The 23,585-nt window shown below is 58.2% G+C and overlaps 1 protein-coding gene across 1 annotated transcript; it reads left to right on the top strand.

Annotated features, from left to right (window-relative positions):
* Positions 1 to 1,858: 1,858 nt before the first annotated feature.
* Nsg1 (neuronal vesicle trafficking associated 1) lies at positions 1,859 to 23,569 on the top strand. The gene is made up of 5 exons (XM_004624572.3): positions 1,859 to 1,978; positions 2,289 to 2,443; positions 5,575 to 5,691; positions 18,403 to 18,513; positions 22,359 to 23,569. Exons 2-5 carry the CDS (start codon positions 2,315 to 2,317, stop codon positions 22,557 to 22,559), a joined length of 558 nt encoding a protein of 185 aa, XP_004624629.1. The 5' UTR covers positions 1,859 to 1,978; positions 2,289 to 2,314; the 3' UTR covers positions 22,560 to 23,569.
* The last annotated feature ends 16 nt before the right edge of the window (positions 23,570 to 23,585 follow it).

Genomic DNA, 23,585 nt, shown 5'->3' on the forward strand with positions numbered 1-23,585 from the left:
CCTGTGCCCCCATCCCAATGCCCTCTGGGTCTGTGGTGAGCCCAGGGTAACCATTCCCCAGACGAACTGTCCGTGTCTTAACCCAGGAATCTATGTATCCAACATCCCGTGGCGAGAGTGGCTGTCACTTAGAAGACTACAGGTGTGGTGCAGTTAGAGATTCTGAGAGGACCTTACCCTGCGTCATCTGATAGGCCCTAAGCCCACTGACAAGGTTCCTCACAGGGACGCTGAGGGAGAGACAGACATAAGGATGGCAGGAAGAAGGGGCCGCAAGCCAAGGACAAGGAGACACCAGAGAGCTGGAAAGCAGAGTGAAGAGCCTCCAGGGCCTTGGCCCTCTGGCCTCCACCAGGGGACGAGAATTCCTTCCTGTTGTTTCCATTTCTAGGAAGCCAACAGGCTGCCCAGTCTGGAGTGTGTTCCTTTCTGCACAGTCCCTGGGCACCCTCCCTCCTGCCTGGGGGCCGCTGCTCTGCCACACGCTCACACTTTGCAGTCCTTCAACCACAAGATCCTTGTGGGCAGCACAGTAAGATCAACAGAGGAAGGAAACTACAGAAAGTCCCAAGGACAAGCCATAGGGCAGCGAGGCGAGGCCAGGCCAGGCCAAGTGGTGAGTGCTCCCGTCTGTCTCTGGGCAGCATGGTTCTTCTCAGAGCTGGAGGGACAGGGAGGGGGCCCCTCCTGCGCCTTCTGTGCAGGACTCTGATGATGTGTGTGGGTTCTGTACATCCCCTGGGCAGCAGTGGGGGCAGAAGCAGTCCCTTTCACGGTCACAGACTGGACTGTGAAGGTCTCTTATAGGGTGCAAGGAGCCAGGGTCACAGGGACACACTCAGTCAGTGCCCAGCAGATTCCTACCTACCAGTCCGTTGTCACCTTGCCAGCAGTACAACCACATGTCAGAGCAGCTTCCTGGCTCACCTGGTTGGTGGCAAGGGCCAGGCTGAGTCCCCAGCCCTATCTATCCTGGTTCCAAATCCCAGAACCGACAGGAGGCCTGGTCCTCCTGCAGCGCCCAGGCAGGTTCCTACACTGGTCCCTGGGCTCGGGATATTACAGGATTCCCCAGCGATGCCCAAGGACTCTGACCCTGAGTTAGAGCTCTAGGGCACCTCCTCTCTGCCCGAGCCGGGCTTGGAGTGGGCTCAGGTGCCGGGCACCCCGCACCTCCCTCCCGTGCTGGCCTTCTCCGCACCCGCGCCTGACTTTATGCGGAGGGCTGCGCAACGGAACCCTAATCTGTACCCTTCTTCTTCCAGGTCCGGTGCTGGGTGGTGGGAGATTCGCAGCCAGGTACACCTGGGAAGAGGCACCCGCAGTGGGGGGGGGGGCTGCCTTTCCACCTCCCTAGGCGACCCTGGGCCCTCCAGCGCCACCCCAGCTTCCCGCTCCAGGGAAACCCGCCCCTCCTTCCCCGACGGGTGTCCCCTCATACAGCGCCGCGTCCTTTTTCTTTCCAGCCTCTCACTAAGCAGCCTAGACTCTGCCTTCGCCACGGCACTCCGACGCCCCGCTCCCCGGTCCTTCAGGACTCCAGGTCGGCGCGGCTGCAGCTCGGCAGCAATCCCACCTTCCACCGCCTTGGGGTGTCGCGCCCGTCCCTAGCTTCTTCAGCCCCTTTCGGGTCCCTCACCGGCCAGACCCCCTCCCCAGGGGCGTCACCGCCCCGCCCGGCGCTTTTTACTGGGGCGCAAAAGGGTCCCCGAGAGACCCCCGGCCCAGCCCGCGCTCCTTTGTGCGGCAGGCGGGCTCTGCGTCAAGGCGAAGGCACACCATCCCTGTACGCGCAGGCCGGCGGCGGCGGGGCGGAGGCTACGCGCGGAGGAGGCGGAGGCGGAGGCAGCGCGGATTGCGAGCTGCGCCCCCGCCCGGCCTGCGCCGCCTCCGCCATTGCTGCGCGCGGGAGCGGCCGACGCGGAGCGAAGAGCGAGGCTAGAGCGCTCGGAGCCCAGACCTGCGGAGCGCGCGCTGGGTGAGTGCGGCTAAGCTTGGACCCCGCCGCGGGCTGGGGCCGGGGCCGCTGCGGTCTTGCATCGTTCGCGAGCGCGGGCTCCAGCACAAGGGACGCTTTTGGAGGAGCCGGGCAGGGGCGGCACCCCCTTCCCCTCTGCGCTGTGCGAGGCGCCGGGGCTTCGTCTCGCTAGCTGGGTCCATAATATGCACAGCCCCAGAACAGGACGTGCCCGCGCGTCCTCGCGACCCCTCCCCTGTACCCCCCGCGTCCACTGCGCCCCACCCAGGCCCTGGCTCGCCGTGACCTCGGCGCCACCCTCCCTCCGCAGGCAGCAGCCTCGGGTCCCCAGGAACCATGGTGAAGTTGGGGAACAATTTCGCGGAGAAGGGCACCAAGCAGCCGCTGCTGGAGGATGGCTTCGACACCATTCCCCTGATGACTCCCCTCGATGTCAATCAGCTGCAGTTCCCGCCCCCAGACAAGGTGAGCCCCCCACATCAGCGCCCCGCACGCTGCCGGGATGCGCACCCCTCTGTCTCCCGTGGCTGCAACAAAAGAATCGCCCTGTGCACTGAGGACGCCAACTGGGGGCGGCTCCGGCTGGCGGAGGGATGCCGGGCGAGGATGCCCTATCCGCGCGCGCTTGTGGACCCAGTGATATTGAGGGGGGGGTGTCCCCTGTCTTGGGTGTCGGCTCTTTCCGGACCACGGTGCCTTCTTAATTTTTATGGGAGTCATGTCGAGGGGGAGTCATCCCGGTCCCCTAGCTGCCTTGCACTTCCCTTGCCCCATGGCACCTGCAGGGGTTTGGGGGCGCCGCTGCCCCTGTGCTTCCGGAGTGGTCCGGTTTCGCTCTGATCGACCTGCTGAGGTAGGGGCTGGGGCTGGTTCCCTTCCTGGGGTCGGCTCCCCTCCTGGTCCCTTCTACCCAGCCCTGGCAGGCTGGCCTGGGCACTGTGTGGAGGGTGGGCGCTAACCAGGGCCCCCCTTCGCCTTCCTCTTTGTTCCTCGGTGCCGCCTCCAAAGGAGAGCCAGGCTCACTCAGGATTAGCGTGACCCGGAACAACTGCCCCTCACTCAGCCTGTGCATGGAGCATTTCTGCTCAATTGAAAGAATGCTCTCTTTGGGGGAACATGGCATCCAGTCGTTACCGTTACAGTAAGACCATCTTCTAGAGATAACAACGTTAACAGGACCTTTAAAAGTCTTGTCAACTGTATTGCAAAATTTGCCTAAAATCGGCGGCAGGGCTTGCTCCCCCCTCCCCCTTTGCCAAAGTCCTTTACGTTTATAGTCTCATCTGGTCCCTGGTGGAAAGGCTCTGACTCAGGGCTTTGCCCTGCCGCCTGCAGGGGTGTGTGGCAGTATCCCTGTGGCTCGTCCTCCTGGAGGCTTTTTTGTTCCTGTGAAGTCCCCAGAGGTCATTCGGTTCCCCAGGGAGCTTTTGTCCCCTGACTATTGTGTGTGATTTGGGGGTGGGGGCGGGCAGCAGGTGTTCCACTAGGAAAAGGGGACCAGCTGGTCGAGCCAGTGCCCCCAGAGGGCCATTCTAGGCCCCGAGAAACCAGGTCGGGCTTTGCTGGGCGCCTCACCCGAGGCTTCTGGTTACGCTCCACCATCCTGCATGGGTAGCCTGGCCAGGGCCCCCACTTCCCCTTCAGTCTGAACCCCAGCTGGTCAACTGAGGAGCCATGAGGTTGGTGCCCAGAGCACTGTGTCCCCAAGTGGCACTTCTGTCAGGTGACTACTTCTGCTGGGCTGGAGCCTCATCTTCATTCTAGTCTGTTCCATTCCAGTGCCGCCTGGCACAGTTGGCTTGTTCCAGGCAGGTGCGGAATTCTGGGCAGCCAGGCCAGGTGCTCAGGTTGTTGGCCTGGGAGGCTCCAGAGGCACCAGGCCTGTCAGCCCTGGGAATGTTCAAGCTGGGGCTGCCTGGTGGGCAGGTGGGCAGGAGCTGATGGGTGGGCTAGCAATCTGCAGAGGTCACAGACGAGACTGAGGCTCAGAGGGTTTCAGGCTGTGCCCAAGGTCACCGTGCTGAAGATTATGGCTGTCCAGGAGGAAGCAGTGTCTGCAGGGCCTCTCACCCCACGTGGGTTGTAGGGGACCCCTCACCCTTGACTTCTCAAGCAGGATCAGGAGGCCATTCGCCTGCCCCAGGTGCTGTGGCTTCTGAGGGCTGGTGTGCACACCTGGGGAGGATGGAGTGCAGGGCCATCGTCACTGGGCCAGTAGCAGTGGCAGGGACTGTCCTGGGTCCTGTGTAGTGGGTGCCCCTTCTGCCACTTCACAGGCTAAGGCTGAGCCCTTAGCGTGGAAGCACCGAGGGACCTCTGTCAGGGCGGCCCCACGTACAGGTGTGGAGGAAGGCCCGAGCGCTCAAAGGACCTGCGCAAGGCCGCTAACCTGTCACTGGCAGGTGCAGATTGAGTCCAGGTGAGACTGTTGCTGGGGTTCCCTTGCTGGGCTGGGGCTCCACAGATGTCTTCCCTGCAGTCCCTGACGAGATGAGCTGTGCTGTCCACGTACACCATGGCGTGCCCAAGGCCACACGGCTAGAGGGGTGCATTGGGATTTGAGGACGGCGGGTGACACCCAGCTGCCAGTCCTGCCTGCCAGGGGTGTGTAAAGGAGCGACAGGGCAAGGATGTGTGGCACAGTGCTTGGTTCTTGGCAGTACATACTGGCTCAGGCCACTTCCCCCCGCCTTCTTCCCTGGACTGACTGCAGGGCTCACAGCTCATCCTGCAGGGACGGCCATCTGGGGTGCTGGATTTTCCGTTCTGCTGTTGGTCCCACTGTAGTGGACAGTGGGACCCTCTTTGCCCTTTGTCTTCCTAAAACTATGGGCCCGCTGGTGAAGGGACAGGTCCACCCCAGACGATAGGCATGTGGCAGCTGGTTCTCTGATGGGCACTGCTCTGGCAATAAGAGATGTGGGACTCCCTCATCCCCACCCAAGAAACTCCTCCTCCATTTGAGGATGGAGAAGCCCACAGTCTCTGGCCAAAGGGTGTGATGCAGGCAGAGTGTGAGAAGCCGGGACCGTGGGCGGCAGGGTCAGCTCCCATGGAAAACCCCTCCTACGTCATAGCAGAGCAAGGAGGGGGTGAAAGCCAGGAGACCCCGGGGCATGGGAGGGCAGAGAGGCTGCGGGTGGAAACAGAACCCACTGCAGCCGCACCTGCAGGCCCTGAACAGCGCACTCTGTCTGTTGTCCACAGCGGCAGGTGGCACATAAGTGCCTATGCAAAAGACTACATACCCTGGGCAAGGCTGGCATTCTGCTGGCTGGAGAGAGCACTGGCCTAAGAGTTGGAGGTTGTACAGCCCCAGCCTGTCATTTATTAGCTGTTTGACCTTGGCCAGCAAGCTGACCCTCTGCCCTGTGTTGTACGGGTTCCGCTGGGGGCTGTGCTCTGGGTTCTGAATGGGTAATTGCCCTGCAGGTGCTGGCATGGGGAGGTTCTGGTGAGGGGTGGCTGAGCTGTTTGGGAATTGCTTCCTGGAGATGGTGTCTTTGGATAGGATCGCTCCCGGCCTGCCCACTGAGGCAGATGTGTCTGGGCCCACGGGGATCCCCACTGATGAGTGTTTCTCTGTCACTGACAAGGTGGTCGTGAAGACAAAGACTGAATATGAGCCCGAGCGCAAGAAGGGCAAAGGACGCCCTCCCAAGATAGCCGAGTTCACCGTCAGCATCACAGAGGGCGTCACCGAGAGGTTCAAGGTGAGTGACCCCAGGCGGGAGCAAGGCAAGCGAGTACAGAGGGGACTCCCGGTGCAGGAGGAGGAGGAGGGGGTGCTGCTATGGGAGTGGCTCCCCGAGGTGCAGGCTGTGGCTCTGGCTACCCGCCCAGATGTTATCCTCCTAGTCTGTCAAACTTTTTTTCCTCGTCTTCATCTCCCAGGAGGATCGCGGATCACTTATTTTTATAATAGGGCCAACCCACTCATGAACGTTCTTGTAGACAAAGTTATAATAAACACACAGAAAAGTCTCTTACCAAACATTGAAGCGTTTGCCTAACAGCTCCAGGCAGGAAGCAGACACTGGCACAAGATCGGCTCACAGTGCTTACTGCGTGCCAGCCTGGCCCATGCCCCTGGGTGGTGTGAGCTCGTGGACATGGGCCCAGGGCAGCCACACTGGTGTGGCAGGGCCAGGACCCTACGGCTGCCCCCTTGCCCTCCTGCCCAAGCTTGGGGCCACTGCGGAACCGCTCTGGGGAATAGGAGAGAAGGAAGGTGGCTTTTGGCCAGACACACGGGGGCTCAGGAGTTAAGGTCCTCTGGCCCCGAGGCCCCTGGCTGATGCCTGTCACCCACTCAGATACTTGTGCCCCCTGCTGTCATCAGGGACAATGCACCCCCTTCTTGTACAGCCTGGAGCACCTTCGTGTAGTCGCTCGTTTCATTTCCCAGACGATCTTCTCAGTTCCAGCAGGGAAGCCAGAGGGACTTCACAGAGTGACTGGGGACATGGGGGCTGAAACAACCTTCAAGTCTGCCCTGCCTGTCTCCCCACACTGCCCCTTAGTCTGCCCTGCTCTCTTTCACATCCCTGGAGGTTTATTCGTGGTGGTCCATGTCATCCTCCCTGGGTGGAGCCAGCCCCAGCCCACTGCCTCCTGATGTGGAGCAGGTACTGTGTGAATGCCCATTCCACAGACGGGGACACGGAACACAGTGTGTGCGTCTGCCCTCCCTCTTGTGTCAGGGCATTGTGTGCGCTCAAATGCGCCTTTGGTGCCTGCAGATCAGCAGCTCATACGTGTGAGGCTCGTGGCCAGGCTGAGGTGCACTGACCCAAGGGCAGCACCTGTTGTCCCCTGCTCTGGGCTTCCTCTGCTCCCACGGGCACCTTGGGGGCAGCTGCTGATCCCAGGTTGGAGCGGGAGTAATTGAAGCCTGGGTCACAGTGTCAGGATGTCTGAGTATGTCTGGGCTTTTTGCCCCCGATTTGTTCTGTGCCTCCCAGCCCTGTCACTTTAGGTCCCTGCAGAGCAGGGAGCAGAGTGGTGCCTGAGTGGCTCCTGCATCTGTTGAGTGGTGTTCTTAGCCTGTGCTTTTCCCATGAGGTCATCTGTAACAGGCCCCCGGGTACCTTGCCCCAGGCCTGGGTGACGTACGTGTGCCACCAGGGCTCTGTGTTACCAGGGCTGGGACCCAGTGTGATGCCTTGGGCCCTGTTGCCCAGAGCCTGAGGCCCGGAAGCCCTCGGATGATCCGTGCCTGCGTCCGGGGACTGGCTGCTGAGGCGGGAGCCCTGCGCCTTCTCGCTGCCACCTCGGGACTGCTGAGGGCACACGCCTGCCGGCGTTCAGTGCTTAGCTTCTGTTGTCCTTTACATTCATATCTGCTCCCCAGGCTGTGGAGTCTCTGGTGGTCACAAGGTGGCCCTGATTCCCTGTGACGCTGTGACTCCAAGGGCAGTGCTATCAGTGAGACCTAGTCTCAAAAAAAAAAAAAAAAAAAAAAGTGCTGGAGTGGTAGAACCCATCCATAATCCTAGCACTGAGGCGGCTGAGGCAGAAGGATCGCAGAGAGTTTGAGGCCAGCCTGGGCTCCACAGCGAGAGCAAGTCCAGCCAAAAAATCAAAACAATGAAAGGAAAAAGCCAAATAGCTAACGCCAGCGTCTTCCCTTGCTGCCTACCCCAGGCCCAGGCTCCAGCTCCGGGAGGACACTTGCCAGCCCTAGTCCAGAGCCACACCATGCTGAAGTCCAGGGGCCTCTCAGTGAGCCTGGCCCCCACGCTGTGTCCCCCAGCCCGACTGGCTTCTAGTTCCTTATCTCATTCAGCTTTATAAATGCTGTCCAAGGTGGGCACCAGAATCATCAGCATTTCAAAGCTGAGGGAAACTGAGGTACAGCACAAGCTCCCAAGGCAGCCTGCTCTGCCTTCACCCGACTTAGCAGGGAGCCTAAGCCTGAGGTGACCCACGGAGCCTGGCAACTGTTTCTGCACAGGCCTTGCTTGGTGGGGTCAGACTCTGCCGTGGAGCCGCGTTGCGGGGCTCACAGAGCTGGGCTCCTGGAGTCTTGGGTCTGCACAGGCTCAGGCCCGTGAGGACACCCCATGCCAGCACCCTTTACCTTTGTCCCACCTCTCCCCCTCTCTAGAGGGTCCCCTCTCTAGGGAGCTGGAAGACCCTCGGGGAATTGTAGGTGGCTGTGATAAGCAATTCAAAATGTAAAGAAGTCAGGAGTGATGGTGCGTGCCCGAAATCCCAACGCTTGCGGATATGTGCGGGAAACCTTGTGGCCGTGGTGCAGAGGGCAGGCCTGGTGAGCCGAGGTCCCTCAACCCGGGTTGGTGACCTTGTGAAGGGAAGCAGGCCGTAGCAATGCCCGGGGCAGGAACCTTGGCTGAAGAGTGCGGACAGAACTGACTCGCGGGCAGCCGCACGGCAGCAGGGCAGCCTCTGGGTACCATCTCCCTGGCGTCTAACACGAGGGCTTAGTGAGTACATGCATGAGTAATCGTGCTACCAGCTCCGTGAAGCGTGAAGGGCACTCAGTGAAGTTTTCGGGGTGGCCTTGTAGGCCCCTTGCTTGTGCTGTAGTCTCAGCATCAGTCACTGAGGCTGTTCTCCGACAGGGATGGGTGCAAGTCCTCCACTGAGGACCCTCCTGCCAGGCCGCCCAGTCAGAGTGCGTAAGAGACACGATCAGAACCTGGCACCCCTGTTGTGGGCTCCCGGGGACACCGTGGTGGCCCCTAGCAGCCAAGAGATCTAAGGGCCACCCCAAAGCCAGCCGCCTGGGAATGTGTATTTGAACCTGCTCTCCAGGAAGTTTCGGTGTCTGCTCTATCCTGACCCTTGCTGGGGGGGGGGGGTCTGGCCTGCTGGAACCCCTTGGGAGTGCGGAGCACATGCCCTTCCAGAATGCTCCGCAGCCTCTCACAGCACAGTGGCACCTGTGAGGCCCCTGCGGGTGCACACAGCCTGGCATGTGGCCGTTGTGTGGAGCCTGGTTTCTGGACACGGGGCTGAGTGGGCACGTGGACCGGAGGTCAGGACTGGGGTGGATGCCCTCCCAACCAGCTCGTCATGGCCAGGGGACACCTTCCGGCCCTCTTGGCCACAGAGCAACTTGTCACCCGAGTGTGAGGCCTCGAGGAGGAGATCCTGCCTTTGAGATACAGAAGCAACAAGTAAGCCCTGTGTCCCTTTGTCTCTATGTGCGTCGGCAGGCCTGCTGCGGCTGCGTGCGCCTTTGGATGGCATCCTTGAAACGTCGTTTTGGATGTTACTTTATGATCATCACTCAGTGATTAATCTCTCAGCTGTGAGGTTGCTAGGCTTGTTGCTAGGTAACCACTGCTGGGGAAAGGGCTTTGTAAGACTGCCACACAGGGATGGCAGGATGAATCACCCGTGGCGGCCAAAAGTCTAGGCTTCCGAGGAGGCTGGTGTCACCCAGAGAGGCAGGCGTTCAATTAATCCGTGGTGTATCTGTGCCGAGAAGAATTGTGCCTGAGATGTTCCCCAAGTGGGTCTGACTGCAGCAGTTTTAAAATTGTGTCCCCACCTCCTGCCCCCTGTCATTCAGAGCAGCATGACTAGGGCTGCCAGGCCCCTCCGAAGATCCATCAGGGGCTGTGAGGTGAGCAGCAGCTGACTCTTCGCTGCTCCCATGCCAGGAGCGAAGGGCTTGGTGGCCTCCCACTCCTCACCTCTGCCATGTCATCCCCAGGCCCTTGGGAGGTGCTGAGGTTGGCCTGTCACAGGAGCACCCTTCAGGGTCGGCTTGGCTGGGAGACACCTTAGGAGAGACGCACTGGCCTGGCACTCAGGGCTGGGGGAGGGGGAGTCACTAGATGTCCCTTCCCAGATCACCTCGTGGGTGGCTGGTATCTTTCTCTCGCATCCTTAATGACCTTGAGCTTCCCGTGTGCCTGTTTCTCATCCCCTGGAGTGGCCCAAGGTGTTCGTGTTCTCTGTTCACCTGCTGTGATACTGTCTCCTCGGCAGTGTGTCTCGGATCTTCCTGGGTGGGGGTCTTGCTGCAGACCCTAGACATGTGTTTGGACACCCGGTGACCTTGAGCCTCATTGTGCCTTTTGTGGGATTTGGCCTCCTGCACTCACAGTTGCAGAGCCTGTGGGCTGGGGTCCAGCTGCAGAGGGGGCCCCATCAGAGGAGATGTTGCGTGGGCTGTGTTGTGTCATCTCTGTGTGTGTGTGTGTGTGTGTGTGTGTGTGTGTGTGTTCGCTGCTGTGCGGATTACCTAAAATATGTGGTGCTGAGATGCTTGAGGATATCAGGATTCATCTTCTTTCTCCAGGTTTTTTTTTTTCTTTTCTTTGGCAATGCATTACTCAGCAGAAGCACTCACTTCCTCTCTGCTTCCCTCAAGGGAGAGAGGACAGAGACAGCTGAGTGGCAGCCACCCACTGTCAACCCAGCTGCTGCTCAGGCCTGGAGCATGGGGTCACTTCTTTCTGCCTTCCTCATAGTCTCTGAAAGGCTGACCTTGCTGTCCCGATTTGGTAGGTGGAGAACTGAAGCCAGAGGGTGGAGGGGTGAGGCCAAGGTCAGCCAGGGTGACGAGGGGTGGTGGCAGGAGACCCACGTCCATTTGACATGCAAGAGCCCAGGCGTTCTGTGGTCCACAGCAGAAGGACCGTGGGTGACAGCTGCTGCTGACATCCTGTGCTGCTGTCCCTCCGTCAGCTGGCTGGTGGCCCTGAGTCCCCCAGCTCCAGAGGTGGCCCTGTACCAGCAGGCCTGGGGCAATCCCAGCGCCTTCTGCTGCTCCCGGCCTGCTGGACACAGCCCTTGCTGTTTTGCCCTCCTGGCCAGTGATTAGGGACCTGGTAAGCAGGGACCTGGTCGGTTGACTGACTGTGTGATTGATGCCTACATGGGGACACTCTGATGAGTGACAGTGGACAAAACAGGCAGGATTCTGGGCAGTGACAGCCACGATGGTCCAGATCCTCCCAATACATGTGTGACAAACTTTAGTGAGGCCCCAGTGTGCTCCAATGTGCTCCCAGCGCTCCATATGGAAAGCGCCCCTCGGTCTCCCGGCCACTTCTGTGGGCTGCTGTGGTTCGGAGCAGAGCAAACTGAGCAGGGCCCCCGCAGCTTCGATCGCTACCCTCTAGCCCAGTTCTTAAAAGAATTATGGTAAAACATACAGAACATAAAACTTACATTTTTATGAGGTGCAGTTAGTGTCAGCCATTGGACTCTCTGCGGTGCCCTAGCACTGTGCCTTTGTCACCCCAAAGGAGCCCTCCTTCTCGTACCCCTGGAACCCAAGTCCACCTGCTGTCCCCGTGGATTTGCCCATGCTGGACATGTCACGGAAGAGGACTCCTATGAGATGCAACTTTCGTGTCTGGGTCTTCCACCCAGCGTGACGCTTTCAAGGCCCGACTCGTTGTCACTGGCATCTGTCCTCTCCCGTAACAAGTATCTTGTGTGTGGATGGATGCATTTTGTTCGTCTGCTTGTCTCTCTGACTCCTGGATTGTCTCCATTTTGGGCTGTTGTGTACAATGAGGCTGTGACCATTCCTATGCACGTTTTTGTTTGAACACTGCTGCTTTGGGGTGTACGCCCAGGAGTGGATTGCTGCTGCCTGTGATCGTGCGTGTGCTGTGTGTGGGAGTGCCAGCACGTCTTCGTCACGGCACCATGTTCTGCTTGCCTCAGCAGCGTGCAAGGTTTCCCGTGTCTCCTCCTCGCCGGCACTTGCTACTGAGATTTTGCAATCAGGACATCGCCGCGGGCTTGAGGAGCTGCCTCACTCTGCGGTGTGGGTCTGCTTTTCATGGCTGAGCTTTTAGATCTAGGTCTTTGTCCACTGCAGCCACTACTTTCTGTGGATGGTGAGCAGGCCATCCTTCCACACGTGGATGCAACTTCCCAACACCACTTGTTAAAAGAGTCTTTTTGTTTGTTTTGTTTTATCCCATTCAGTGGCCTTGGCATCTTTACTGGAAATCAGTTACCGTGGACAGAGTTTTATTGCTGGACTCTTCGTTCCAGTCCACTGATTTCTATGCCTGTTCTGGAGCCAGTGCCATGATGTTTTGATTACTGGAGCTCTGTAATAAGGTTTGAAATTGGATCCTCTAATTTGGTTATTTGCAAGGCTAGTTTTGACTCTCAGGGGCCCTTATGGTTTCTATTTCTGCAACAACAAAAACATAAACAATAAACAACAGTGACGGCCGTTGGGACTGGGCTAAAGACTGCGTTCAGTCTGTAACAGCTTGGACAGCCGCTCCCACTTCACCGTGTCGCTCCTTCAGTTCAGGAACAAGGGCAGCTTTCCACTGATTTAGGGCTTCCCTAATTTCCTTTGGAAGTGTATTATACTTTTCAGCAGACAAGCCCTTCACTTCTTAATGTGGGCTATCAGCTGCAGAGGGGTTAGTAGGCCCTGTGACTTGTCACCCATGCATTTGGCAGGACTGTTATGTCATTAAGACATTGGGGCAGTGTTTTGTTCATTGTCCTTTTGAAATCGTAGCACGTGGAAGGTCTTACTGTTGAGTGTGTTCATAAAGAAGTGTACCTATATTAAAACTTTGTATTTCACAGCTATTTTGAGAGCAGTATTTTGGTGAAACTGGTTTTCTGGCAAGTGTTTGTGTGTATTTGAAGCACCAACTGAGCTGTGGTGTCACCTGCAGCCAAACAGGCTGCGGGCACCTGCTGTGGTGCAGGGCCTCCTAAACCCACAGCCAAGGGGGCTGGGCTGCCCCTCTGTGAGCCACCCTGGGGGACCCCAGAAGTGCAGCAGCAGCTTGCTTCAGAGTCTCAACTGACAGCTGCACAGCAGCAGCATGGTTTTCGGGTCCAGCGGACTCTGCCCCCACGCATGCTCACACTCACATCAGTGGCAGACATTTAGCCATCAGACAGCTGCTGGGTGCCGTGGAAGTGCTAGGCCATACACAGCGGCAGGGCCTCCTGGAGGCCGGACACACACAAGATCTATGTGGGCTCCAGCTTCTTCGTGTGACAGAAGGCGCCTCTGTCACCTGCTGGTGCCCTCCCCCCCTGCTAGCTGTACAGTGCTCTGGACTTGTTGGCCAATGGCACTGGCGTGTGTGTGTGTGTGTGTGTGTGTGTGTGTGTGTATGATAATGCAGGTGGAGCCCCAGGGCTTTTGAGCTATGTCCTCACCTCTTTTTTATTGTTTATTTTTAATTTTTTGAGACAGAGTCTTGTGAAATAGCTAAGTGGCCCAGGGTGGGCTCCAACTCGCAGTCCTGCTGCCTCAGCCTCCCAGGGTGCTGCGATCCTCGGCGTGTGCCTGCCCCGCGCCTGGCCTGTGCTTTGGACAGCCCTGGCTTCTCCACAACAGCTTCCCTTCTCCCTTGCTTCCCTGTGGAGCTCCCAGAAGGCCACCCCTCCGGCCACCTCTGTCTCCTGCTTCTCCTTTGGTGGTCCCCAGCAGTTCTTCCAGGTCACCCAAGAAGTCCCTTGACCACTTGGGGGCTCCAGAAGATTATTCGAGGAAGCAGGGCCTCCCTGTTCCCTGTACAGGAAAAGAGCAAAGTAAAGACAATTGTGTAGTCCAGGCTGGATTACTTATTACGTGGTCATTCACACTGCATCATTTTTTTTCCTTCCACTTTTTATTTTTTATTTTATTTATTTTTGTCACCTGCTTTGTAGCGTACCCCCACCCCCATGGCACAAAGCTCTCAACTGGGTAGGGTAGGCAGGGTGCTCTCCCTGGCTAGATATCCTGAATGCAGTGGGCAGGGACCTTCTCACCGCCTTGCTCCATGCAGAAGGGTGGAGAGAGGCCAGGAGAGCAAGAGAGGAGACCGAGTCCACCCTTCCTATGGCTGCACCTGTGGCCCCAAGGAGTGCGCCCAGGGCCACATGCATGCCAAACAGGTGCTCTGCTGCCCAGCTGCATCCAGACCTTTACTTGGCTTTGAAGTAGCATCTTGCTAAGCTGCCCAGGTTGACCTAGAACTTGTGAACCTCCCTCCTCAGTCTTCTAAGTAGCTAGAGTTACAGGTGTGCTAATTTATCTTTTGATAATGAACTCACTCTTTGACAAGGGCACTAATCCAGTCCTGAGGGTGGAGGCTTCTGGATCCAGTCACCTCTGGTTAATCCCTAACTCCTCACACTTGGCGCTGGGGCGTTGGTTCCCAACATATGCCTTTGAGGGACACATTCAGACCACAGCACAGGGATAGGGCAGGGTACCCTTGTGGGCTGTTCTTCAGCTACCTCATGGGCTGGATCCCAGTCCTTCAGCTTCTTTCCCGGGAGGCTGCAGTGCTGTGCAGGAGAGCTCACTGGGCCCACTCTGCCCGGCCCCAGGGCCCTGCACAGCCCCAGGAGCACAGGCATAGGTACAGGGCTGGCACCCTTTTCACATGTGAAAGAACGGCAGGTGGGTGAGCCCTTCCCAAGGTATTGTGTGTGGCTGAGCAGGGTTTGAACCCAAAGTGAGACTCCTCTCATCCTTTGTCCTGGCACCAAATGGCCACTCCAGCGTTTTTTTTTTTTTTCTGAAATCTTCAGAAGTTGGTTGAAGGATGCAGTTTTGCAGGGCTCTGCAGGGTTTGCAGAGGGACACTTAGGAAGGTAGAGCCAGCCTTGGGAGACTCGCAGGCTGGGAGGAAGCACTGATGCCTGGCTCAGTAATTTCACTCAGTGTTCTAGAATATTCCTAGCTATCTCATGGGGAGGCAGAGGGTCATGCAAGTCTCCAAACTGGGCCACCCTCTATTGAATTAGGACGAAACGGGTGCTTGGTGACTTGATGGCAGTATGTGGGATTGGTGTCCAGAGAGGGCTCAGCGTTCTAGAACCTTCTGCAGGCCACAGGTCTGGTTGGGAGGGGAGAAGGCAGCATGACCTGGTGATAACAAAATGTCACACAGCAAGGGTGCTTACAGTCATCAAAATGTCTTCTCTCAGAGTCCTGGGGGCCAGAAGTCTGAAACCAAGGTGTCCCAGGTTGGACTTCTGAATTCCACAGGGGAGGGCCCCGTCTTTCCCCTTTGCATGGATTGACTTGTGAACAGGTCATTCTAGCCCTCGGTCTTCACAGTCTTGTCTCCGTGTCCCCATTTCCTTTTTATTAGGACACCAGTCAGATTGGCTCAGCGCCCAACCTAATAACCTTAGCTTGATCGAATCTGCGAAGGTGCGGTTGGTAAACAAGGTCACCTTCGCAGGGACTTGTGAGGCTTCAGCAGGTGTCTGGAGCGCCTGTATGTGAGCGAAGCTGTGGGGCCGACAGCTTGTTCCCAGACCCCCTCGTCCTCGTGGACCTATGGGGGAATGAGGCATGGCCCCTGACCCAAGACACGATGGGTATCCAGAGAGGCCAGGCCACCTGCTCTAGGTCATGGTCCACAGTGAGTCAGGACAGCACCATGCCAGGGGGGCCTTGTGGAGAGGCCCATGGTGCCCTCTCAGCCATGCTGGACATGGGGATATGTGTGCCGCCAGCAGATTTTCATGTGTGGGGCAAGGACAGGCTTCCCAGGGCTGTGCCTTGGAAGGGGGGCATGGCAGGCAGGGAGTGCGTCACAGCCGTTCCACCTGCTGACTTGGGCTCTTTCTTTGTCTCTTCCTCCCAGCGGCTCCAGGGACTGTCCTGTTCTCATTTCTCGGTTCTGTGAGCTCCTTGGCTGCCAGGCCTGGGAATCCTGCAATAAAGGCGCAGGCTGGGTTCCAGAGCTGTGCGGGGAGGTTGTTTCCTCACAGCCTGCTGGGTTATTTCTGAACACTGGCAGATGGGGCACCATGAACCTGGCTGCTGTGTGGCTCCCAGGCTGGAAGAGCAGGTGAACGGTGTGCCATCTCAGTCTACAGCCCCGCTGGTGGGGATGGTGGGGACAGGTGGGGGAGGGGGTGCATCCCTAGCCAGGGAGGATAGCGCGGGGCAACGGCCACAGGGGAGTATGGGTTACCTGGGTTGAGAGCCGACCCCAGGGAGCAAGCTCCAGGACAGCAGTAGTCTTAACAAGAGCCATTGCTGCTGGGTCCAGCACACCAGGCCCTGTGCTGAGGCCTGGCACTGTGCCGACTCCTTGGTCCTCCCAGAGGCCTGCAGAGTGACACTTGTGCTAGTGGACACAGAGCTGGAGCCGCAGGGCACATGCACCTGTGGCTGGTGGCTGTCACCAGCCCATCCTGCCATGTGCTTGCCACTCCCAGAGCCAGCAGGGTGCTGCCCATTTCTCTAGCAAATCCCAGCTTCCTGCCACCAGGCTCCACTCCTGGCCTCACATCTGTGGCAAGCTGGGTGTGGGCAGCCTGGCCCCTTCCTGTCTGCATCCAGTGCCAGGCACAGTTCTGTATGTGATGTGGACTGTCTAGACAGACTGAAGTCTCTCTGGCTTTAGGGAGGTGATAGTGCCAGTGTGGGTCATAGACGCTGGAGTAGCGTCAGGCACTGTCTCCATTATTTTTCTTTTGTTGCTGAGACAAAATACCTGACACCCAAAGTTAAAGAAGGAAAGGTTACGTAGCTCACAGTTTGTGGAGGTTTTAGTCCATACTCAGCTAGCTCCAAGGCAGAGCAGCACAGGGCAAAGGGCAGCTGTTCATGGAGGTGGAAAATAGCAAAGGTAGCGAGAGCAAAAGGGAGCAGCAGCAGCAGAGAGCGCGTCTCTTCCCTCCCTTACATTGTATATGGGCTCGCTACCCCAGGGGGGTGCAGCACTCACACCCACAGTCCTAGCCCTGGGCCATGAGTCAACCAAAAACTCCAGAAGCCTGGCCATGACTACATGAGGCTTTGGCGGACATCTAGACACAAGCCATAACCTTACTGCCAGGCTCCAAACCTTGGCACTCTCAAGGGGGTGGACCCTGGAGGCCAGACATAGACCCAGATCTAGAGTAGGAAGGCAGTCCTGAGAGGTGGCGTGGCGCATGCGGGGGCAGATCTCTGGGCACAGAGGAGACTTGGCTCATTCCAGCAGAGGGGTGTGCGCTGGGGGGGATGGGGATTTTGGCAGCTGTGGGTGTGGCTTGCAACTGGGGTGCAGGTCGGGGGCTGGCTGTGGTCCTGTGTTCTTGGTGCCAGCCTCATCCTGATCTGGGTGCCTGCAGGACTGGCAGGTCCAGCAGAAGCTGTGTGCAGGAGGCCATGTAGGCAGGGCCCATCTAGACCATGCTCCTGTCCCTGTTCCGCGTCACCCTGCTGTGCAGCAGGCAGGGCAGGTATGAGCCCTGGAGATCAGGAGCTCTAGGAAGAGGAGACAGGTGCCCCTAGTAACAACAACAAGGTTTGCAGCTTGGTAGTGGCTGGGAAGTGGTGAGTCCTAGTCCAGGGAGATGGCTGCAGTGGGCGGGGCTCCAGTCGAGCTGCAGCACCCGCACAGCCTGTGCTGGTGCCTAAGTAGCTGGTGCAGGGGCCACAGGTGTGCGTGACAGCGGTGCATCGGCCTCCAGCTTCCCGAAGTGCACTGCAGGCAGCCCACGGCACACCTTTTACATCTTGCGTCTCCTCCTGTGGTCCTGGCTGGCACTGGCTACTTCTGCTGGCTTTCACAGTGGGGAAGGGAGCCTCATCTCCCCCTGTGGACACAAGGCCAGGCTCTTGAGGCTGGCAGGGTCTACTCAGATGAGCCTGGGCTGCACCTGCGTCTCTTCTGCAGCACCCGTGCTCCCCACCTCTGGCGTGGTGGTGTGCTCTGTGTGGCGGCAGTGGAAGGGGCGGGAGGTAGGGAGTTAGCATCTCTCTGCATTTGGGTGTCCCGTGCCTCCACCCCCTTCCTGGTAGCTGCCCCACTCACATGAGCTGGAGGGGCCGCTTGCAATCACAGTCATACCCTGTCCAGCTTACTAGCGGCCAGGTAAACATCTTCAAAGCTCTGATGCAGTGTTCCCTGGGGTCCTGCCTCCATACCAGCTGTCCCCGTGCTATCCCCGGAGCTCCACTGTGAACAGCAGCAGAGTACCTTTGTGTTGGGCTGGCATAGGGCTCAGCATACAGGGCTGAGGAACACCAGTCCCTGTTCCTGTGGATACACACTGACCTGCAGGGCACGGTGGAGGGCAGAGGGGACAGGGCTGCGGGTGTGCTGTCCTTCTGGCCAGCCAGTCCTGGTGCAAGGGCAGCCAGGTGTCTGAGCCATGAGGTGTCTATGAAGAGGTGCTCGAGCTCAGCGACCAGGTTGGGGGCACAGCAGTCCCGTGTCCGAGTCTCCATGGAGAAGCCTGGGTGGTGTCCTGGCTGTATGGTATCTGTACCCAGCACTCTCCCTGCAGCCCGGAATGCTATAGACAACTCAGGAGAAGTGAAGGGGACACGTGCATGTGGCAGGCACGAAACGGCGTGGAGGGCACAAGCTGCCCTGTGAGAAGCCACTCTCCTGCCCACTCGTCCCCAGCTGCCCTTCACAGGAGCTGCCTGTTCTTCCCGCGTCTCTGCACACGTTGGTGCACATTGCTGCCCTGACGGTCCCTCCCTCCGCCTGCAGGTCTCCGTGCTCGTCCTCTTCGCCCTGGCCTTCCTCACCTGTGTCGTCTTCCTGGTGGTCTACAAAGTGTACAAGTACGATCGCGCCTGCCCAGACGGGTTCGTCCTCAAGGTAAAGCTTCATGTCGTTCCCCAGCCCAGGAACCCTGTGTCCTTGTGCCACTCCTCACCATCCAGCAGCAGGCCTGAGGGGCCTGAGTGATCACCAGCAGAACAGGAGGACAGGCAGGGACTAGCATGGATCTAGAGAAGCTCGACACGAGGGCGGCCTCAGGGTACCACTTTGCGTTCCCTTTATTCAGTGACCCCACATTGGGGCCCAGCCCATGACAGCCTGGAGCACAGCAGGTGGCATACTCAGGGCAGCCCAGGCATGGGGAAAGGGACAGCTATGGCCAGACTGGGGCATATTGAGTGCCCAGCAGAGGCCCAGAGGAAGAAGACAAGCTGGGGACAATCCCTTGGGTCCCCACTGGGGACTAGAAGGGAAACCAGCACTGAGATGGCCAGGCAGCCGCTATAGTGGGCAAGAAGGAGGTAGTCTGGACAGTGGGGCACTGCGGACAGAACACGAGCCATCAACAGCAGCCTGCTGAAAAGATGATTGCGTCTGGGAAGCAGGGAGGGCCAGAGAGGATGGGACCTGGCCCATCGCTGAGTGACTCAGGCTGATGTCATAGGAGGAAGCAACAGCCCCAGGAGTGCTCCTGTGCAGGGACCAGCCTGCAGGTGTCGGCCTTAGCCCCAGGCCAGTGCTGCACCCTCACTGTACCTCCTGGGTCCAGGGCAGGTTCCAGCAGGAGGGACAATGCAGTCCCCACCCAGCTGGAGCCAGCTCATTGGGGCAGAAGGGCTGGGAGATCTTTGTGCCTAGCAGGTGGAGTGTGCATGTCTGTCCCGAGCCTGATAGGTGGCTTCCAGGAGCTGCAGCCCAGGGGACTTTGGCATTCTGCACTAGTGTGTAAGGGAGGCATGGGGTCCTTCCTGGGTGGCCCAGGAGGGGTCTGTGTCAGCTGCCCTTGGCATCCTCTCTCTCCTGGCTCTCATGTGCATGCGTACCACACACCCACAGCAGCCAGCTGACGAGCGGTTTCTACACAAGCTCTCTGGAGGTGCCCAGCAGGCCTGTGGGGCGGACATCCTGTTCGTCTCTCATCCCCATGTTACCAGTGGGATTGTGAAGGGCCAAGAGGCTCTAGGCCACGCCCTGTTCATTCAACACTCAGCATGTTCTTAGTGTTGCCCGCTGTGGTCTGGTGGGCACTGAGGGTCCAGTTAGTGCTGGACAAGAGGAGCAGCCAAGCACACGGGAGGTGGCCCCCACCAGCCACATCCTGTGGCTCAAGCTGAGCAGAAGGGTGTCATGAGTGGCCACCTAGCGAGGATGCCACATTCTCACTTGCACATTTATCTAATTTTCTTGCAGCAGTAAGGATCAAACCCAGGGCCTTTGCACTGAGCTACACCCCCAGCCTTTTTTTTTTTTGTTGTTGTTTTTTGAGAGTCTACTTAAGTTGCCCAGGCTGGACTAGAACTGCGACCACCCTGCCCCAGCCACTGAGCTGGGCACCTGTGGATGCCTTCCCTTGGCTGCGTCACCTCTAATCTGCTCGCAGCCACATCATTCACTCTGCACGGTGCCTGAGATCCGAAACAGACACCGTGATGTCACACACGAGGCCCTGGGTTTGGATGCCTGGCAGCTTAGTGGCCACTGAGGATCCACTGACAACGGCCTGCTGAAAAGATGGTCACATCTGGGTAGCAGGGAGGTGGGCAGTGAGGGTCCAGATGTCACACGCAAGGCCCTGGGTTTGGATGCATCGCAGCTGGTGGACACTGAGGGTCCAGTCAGTGCTGGACAAGATAAGTGGCCATGCACACGGGGGGGGGGAAGCTAAGCAGAATGTGAAGGTGTTATAAGTGGCCACCTAGCGAGGACACTAAGGAGCAGAGTGCAGATTACGGCTGGAGACCCGGCTCCTCTGCCAGCTCTCAGGGCAGCTCCCAGCCTCCCTAGGCTCCCTAGACCCGGCTCCTCTCCCAGCCTCCCTAGGCTCCCTAGACCCGGCTCCTCTCCCAGCCTCCCTAGGCTCCCTAGACCCGGCTCCTCTCCCAGCCTCCCTAGGCTCAGTTTCCGCTTTGGCATTGAGCAGCGTATCTGCACCTTCAAAGGCACCGCAGACAACCAACAGCACAGGGATGGCGATTGCTCTGATGACAGTGACCTGGGGAGGCTGACACCATGCCTGCAGCTGTGTGCACCATGCTGGGACTCGATGGCGGCTGTCTGAAGTGCAGACTGCTAGGAGCCTGCACGGGGAAGAGCAGTTGTACCCCTTCAACCCTGGCTGGGGTTTCCTTTCCCATCCTCCTTGTCACTAGGTGGAGTTGGAAGTCTGGGTCAGCTCAAGAGGGACACAGGAAGCAGGTGCAGATCCAGGCCCTAGGCCTCTGCTGCCAGGATAGGGGAGGTGGCCTGGAATCCACAAGACGGCCCCAAAGAGTGGGACCCCAAGTCAGAGGTGCGGGGAGGAGGTCCCTGGAGTGACTCCCCAATATCCTGGGTTGGGCAAGACGCCCCGTCCCATATCCATTGTCACAGCAGCCACCATCATGTGGCGATGTCAAGGGTCTCCTCAGGCCCACCTCTCTTGGAAATTGGGGTGGAGAATGCAGCATTTTTTGTCACTAGTGAGAGCAGGACAGGTGCCATGGCCTGGGCCACTTTCCAGCCTGGTGGCCTTGGCCCAGATGCTGAATGCGGTGGGGCTGAAGCGCAAGAGTCCTCGGGGGCTGTTTGAAGTGCTGCCTTGGGGACAGCTACGGGACAGATTTGCTGAGGTACTCAATGGAGGGACTGCTGAGAAAGAGTTCCTAGACCATAGGTGCTAGGTGGAGGCTCCCGAGTGACGTGGGCCTCATGTCCCATCTGGTAGGAGCTCCTGGGCACTAGTGTGATGCTTTGGTTGCTTGGAGACACAAATTACAGAGGCCATGACGAGGAGGGAGGTGCCTTACCCGCGCACGGAAGGCCCAGCAGGCAGGCATGGTGGTCTGTAGGGGCCCACCTCCTGCAGCCAGCCAAGAGGGAGATGGGACAAGCATGCAGCCTCCCTTTAGGGCCCTGGCCAGCCTGTTCCTGACATCAACTGCAGTCCTACAGGCTGGAGGTCAGTCATGAGGCCTCATCTGGCTGCAAGGCAGGCTGGGAAATGTCATTTCCTGGATATGGCCTGGTCCCATCCACTCAAGGGAATGGGTGTGAAAGAGCAGCCTCTGCACACCTCCACTTCGAGGCTGGGGTGAGGGGTCACATGATGTGAGCACAAAGATCCCCTCTGCCCCACCATGTTCTACCAGCATCAGGTTTGGCTCTGGGGGGTCGGGGGCTGGTCAGCCTCTGTCCAGTGAAGATCTTAAGCTTTTGGGACATTAGACTCCTGGCAAGTTGACGACTGTGGAGAGTCCGTTCCAGAGTGCCACATCTGACCTCTGGGCTTCCAGCCAGGTGGAACCTGCTGTGGCCTCCCCGTGTGTGGCTGGAGTGAGCCAGTCCCCACCCTTGACCCTTGCCTATGGCTTCCTGCATCTCTGTGGCGTGGCCCTGCTCTCCTCCCTCCCAGCCTCTCCATGCCCCTTCCAGCCCCAGCCTTTCCCCTCATGCTTTTCCTTTGTCTCCCAAGCTTGCCTGTTGCTCTTCCCCAGTCCCCTAGGGACTTAGTGCAGGGACCCTTGATTCAGTGCTCCTGGGCATGTCAAAAGTGTCAAGTTTTCTAGCAGTATAAAAATAAGTGACATCCAGTGCAAGTTCTTTGGTGAGGGCACCATTGTCAGAACATCCCTGTGGGGCACTGGCTGGAGTCCGAGGGCAGGACCTCGCTTGCCTGTGGCAGCACTCTGCGGGCTGTGCGTTCGCCTGCACCCACTCCATCTGTGTGGGCCCTTGTGTTGCAGAACACCCAGTGTATCCCGGAAGGCTTGGAGAGCTACTATTCCGAGCAGGACTCCAGCGCCCGGGAGAAATTCTACACGGTCATAAATCACTACGACCTGGCCAAGCAGAGTAGCTCCCGCTCCGCCTCGCCCTGGATGTCCGTTCTGTCTGAGGAGAAGCTGTCAGAGCAGGAGACGGAGGCAGCTGAGAAGTCAGCTTAGCGACATGGGCAGGTTCCTTACAATGTGTCACTTGAAGGTAACAAAGGGACTTTGAGGGACATTTCATTAAATATAATTACTGGTAATTTAGAGGTTATTCATCTACGGTGCAATTGCTTCTGTTTGCTAATGCTGCTTTGCAAATAAAACTTGCTGCCGACCACCCATGGGCATAAGACCAAGTGCATATCAGCATTGCTTAAAGAGCTCCGACACCATCTTCATGTTAAGGGTTCTTAATTCAGCTCCTTCACGGAGCTTACTGGATGCTGTCAGAAAATAAATGTACACTGGATATGTCAGGAGTTTGGACTTCAGATAAAAACTGCACTCTGGGGTTGATGTTTTAAGAGCCACCCTGCTCTCCGCAAACCTTGCTCTGCAGCTGGATCGGAGAGGCCTCCCGCGATGCTGAGGGCAAGCCCGACTCCTGCTCCTGCTCCCCCGCAGCCAGCAGCAGGGCTGGCTGCCGAGATGCGCTGCAGCGAGTGATGCAGCGAGGGGAGGAGAGCACGCAGGGAGGCCTTGCTGCCTCTGGGTGTCCTCTGTCCCCGCCTGACAGAGCAGGGGCCCTGGGTGGAGATAGCAGGGTTCTCTGCAGAGCGCAAGGAGGGGAGGGTGGGAGTCAGGCCCCAGCCCAGGGGCTGCCGAGCTCCGGCTGGTGAGTGAGCATTGGCAGGAGGGAGCCACCACTGGCCCTGCCCCGCGACTCTGAGTGGGAACACATTTGCACATGCAGCCCTATACGCGTGTTTTAAAAAAATAAGCTGGGTGAGCAAAGTGACGGTGTAAGCGCTGCCAAGCCAGGGTCCTTCGGCTGTGTCCCGTGAGAAGATGTAACTCCCTTGCTGTAGGACAGGCAGGGAGGGCGCCCTGCACATAGGGCACCTCCGCCCACTGCCTTGTAATTGTTTCCATTGGAATCTTGACATTAAATGTTTACAGAATTGCCAGGTAGATAAACTAAGTGTGTAAGACAATTAAATAGAACAATGATATCCAGACTTTTATCCCATGCCATGTGAA

Source organism: Octodon degus, unplaced genomic scaffold, assembly GCF_000260255.1.
Source record: "Octodon degus isolate 3935 unplaced genomic scaffold, OctDeg1.0 scaffold00006, whole genome shotgun sequence".
NCBI classification, from domain to species: Eukaryota; Metazoa; Chordata; class Mammalia; order Rodentia; family Octodontidae; genus Octodon; species Octodon degus.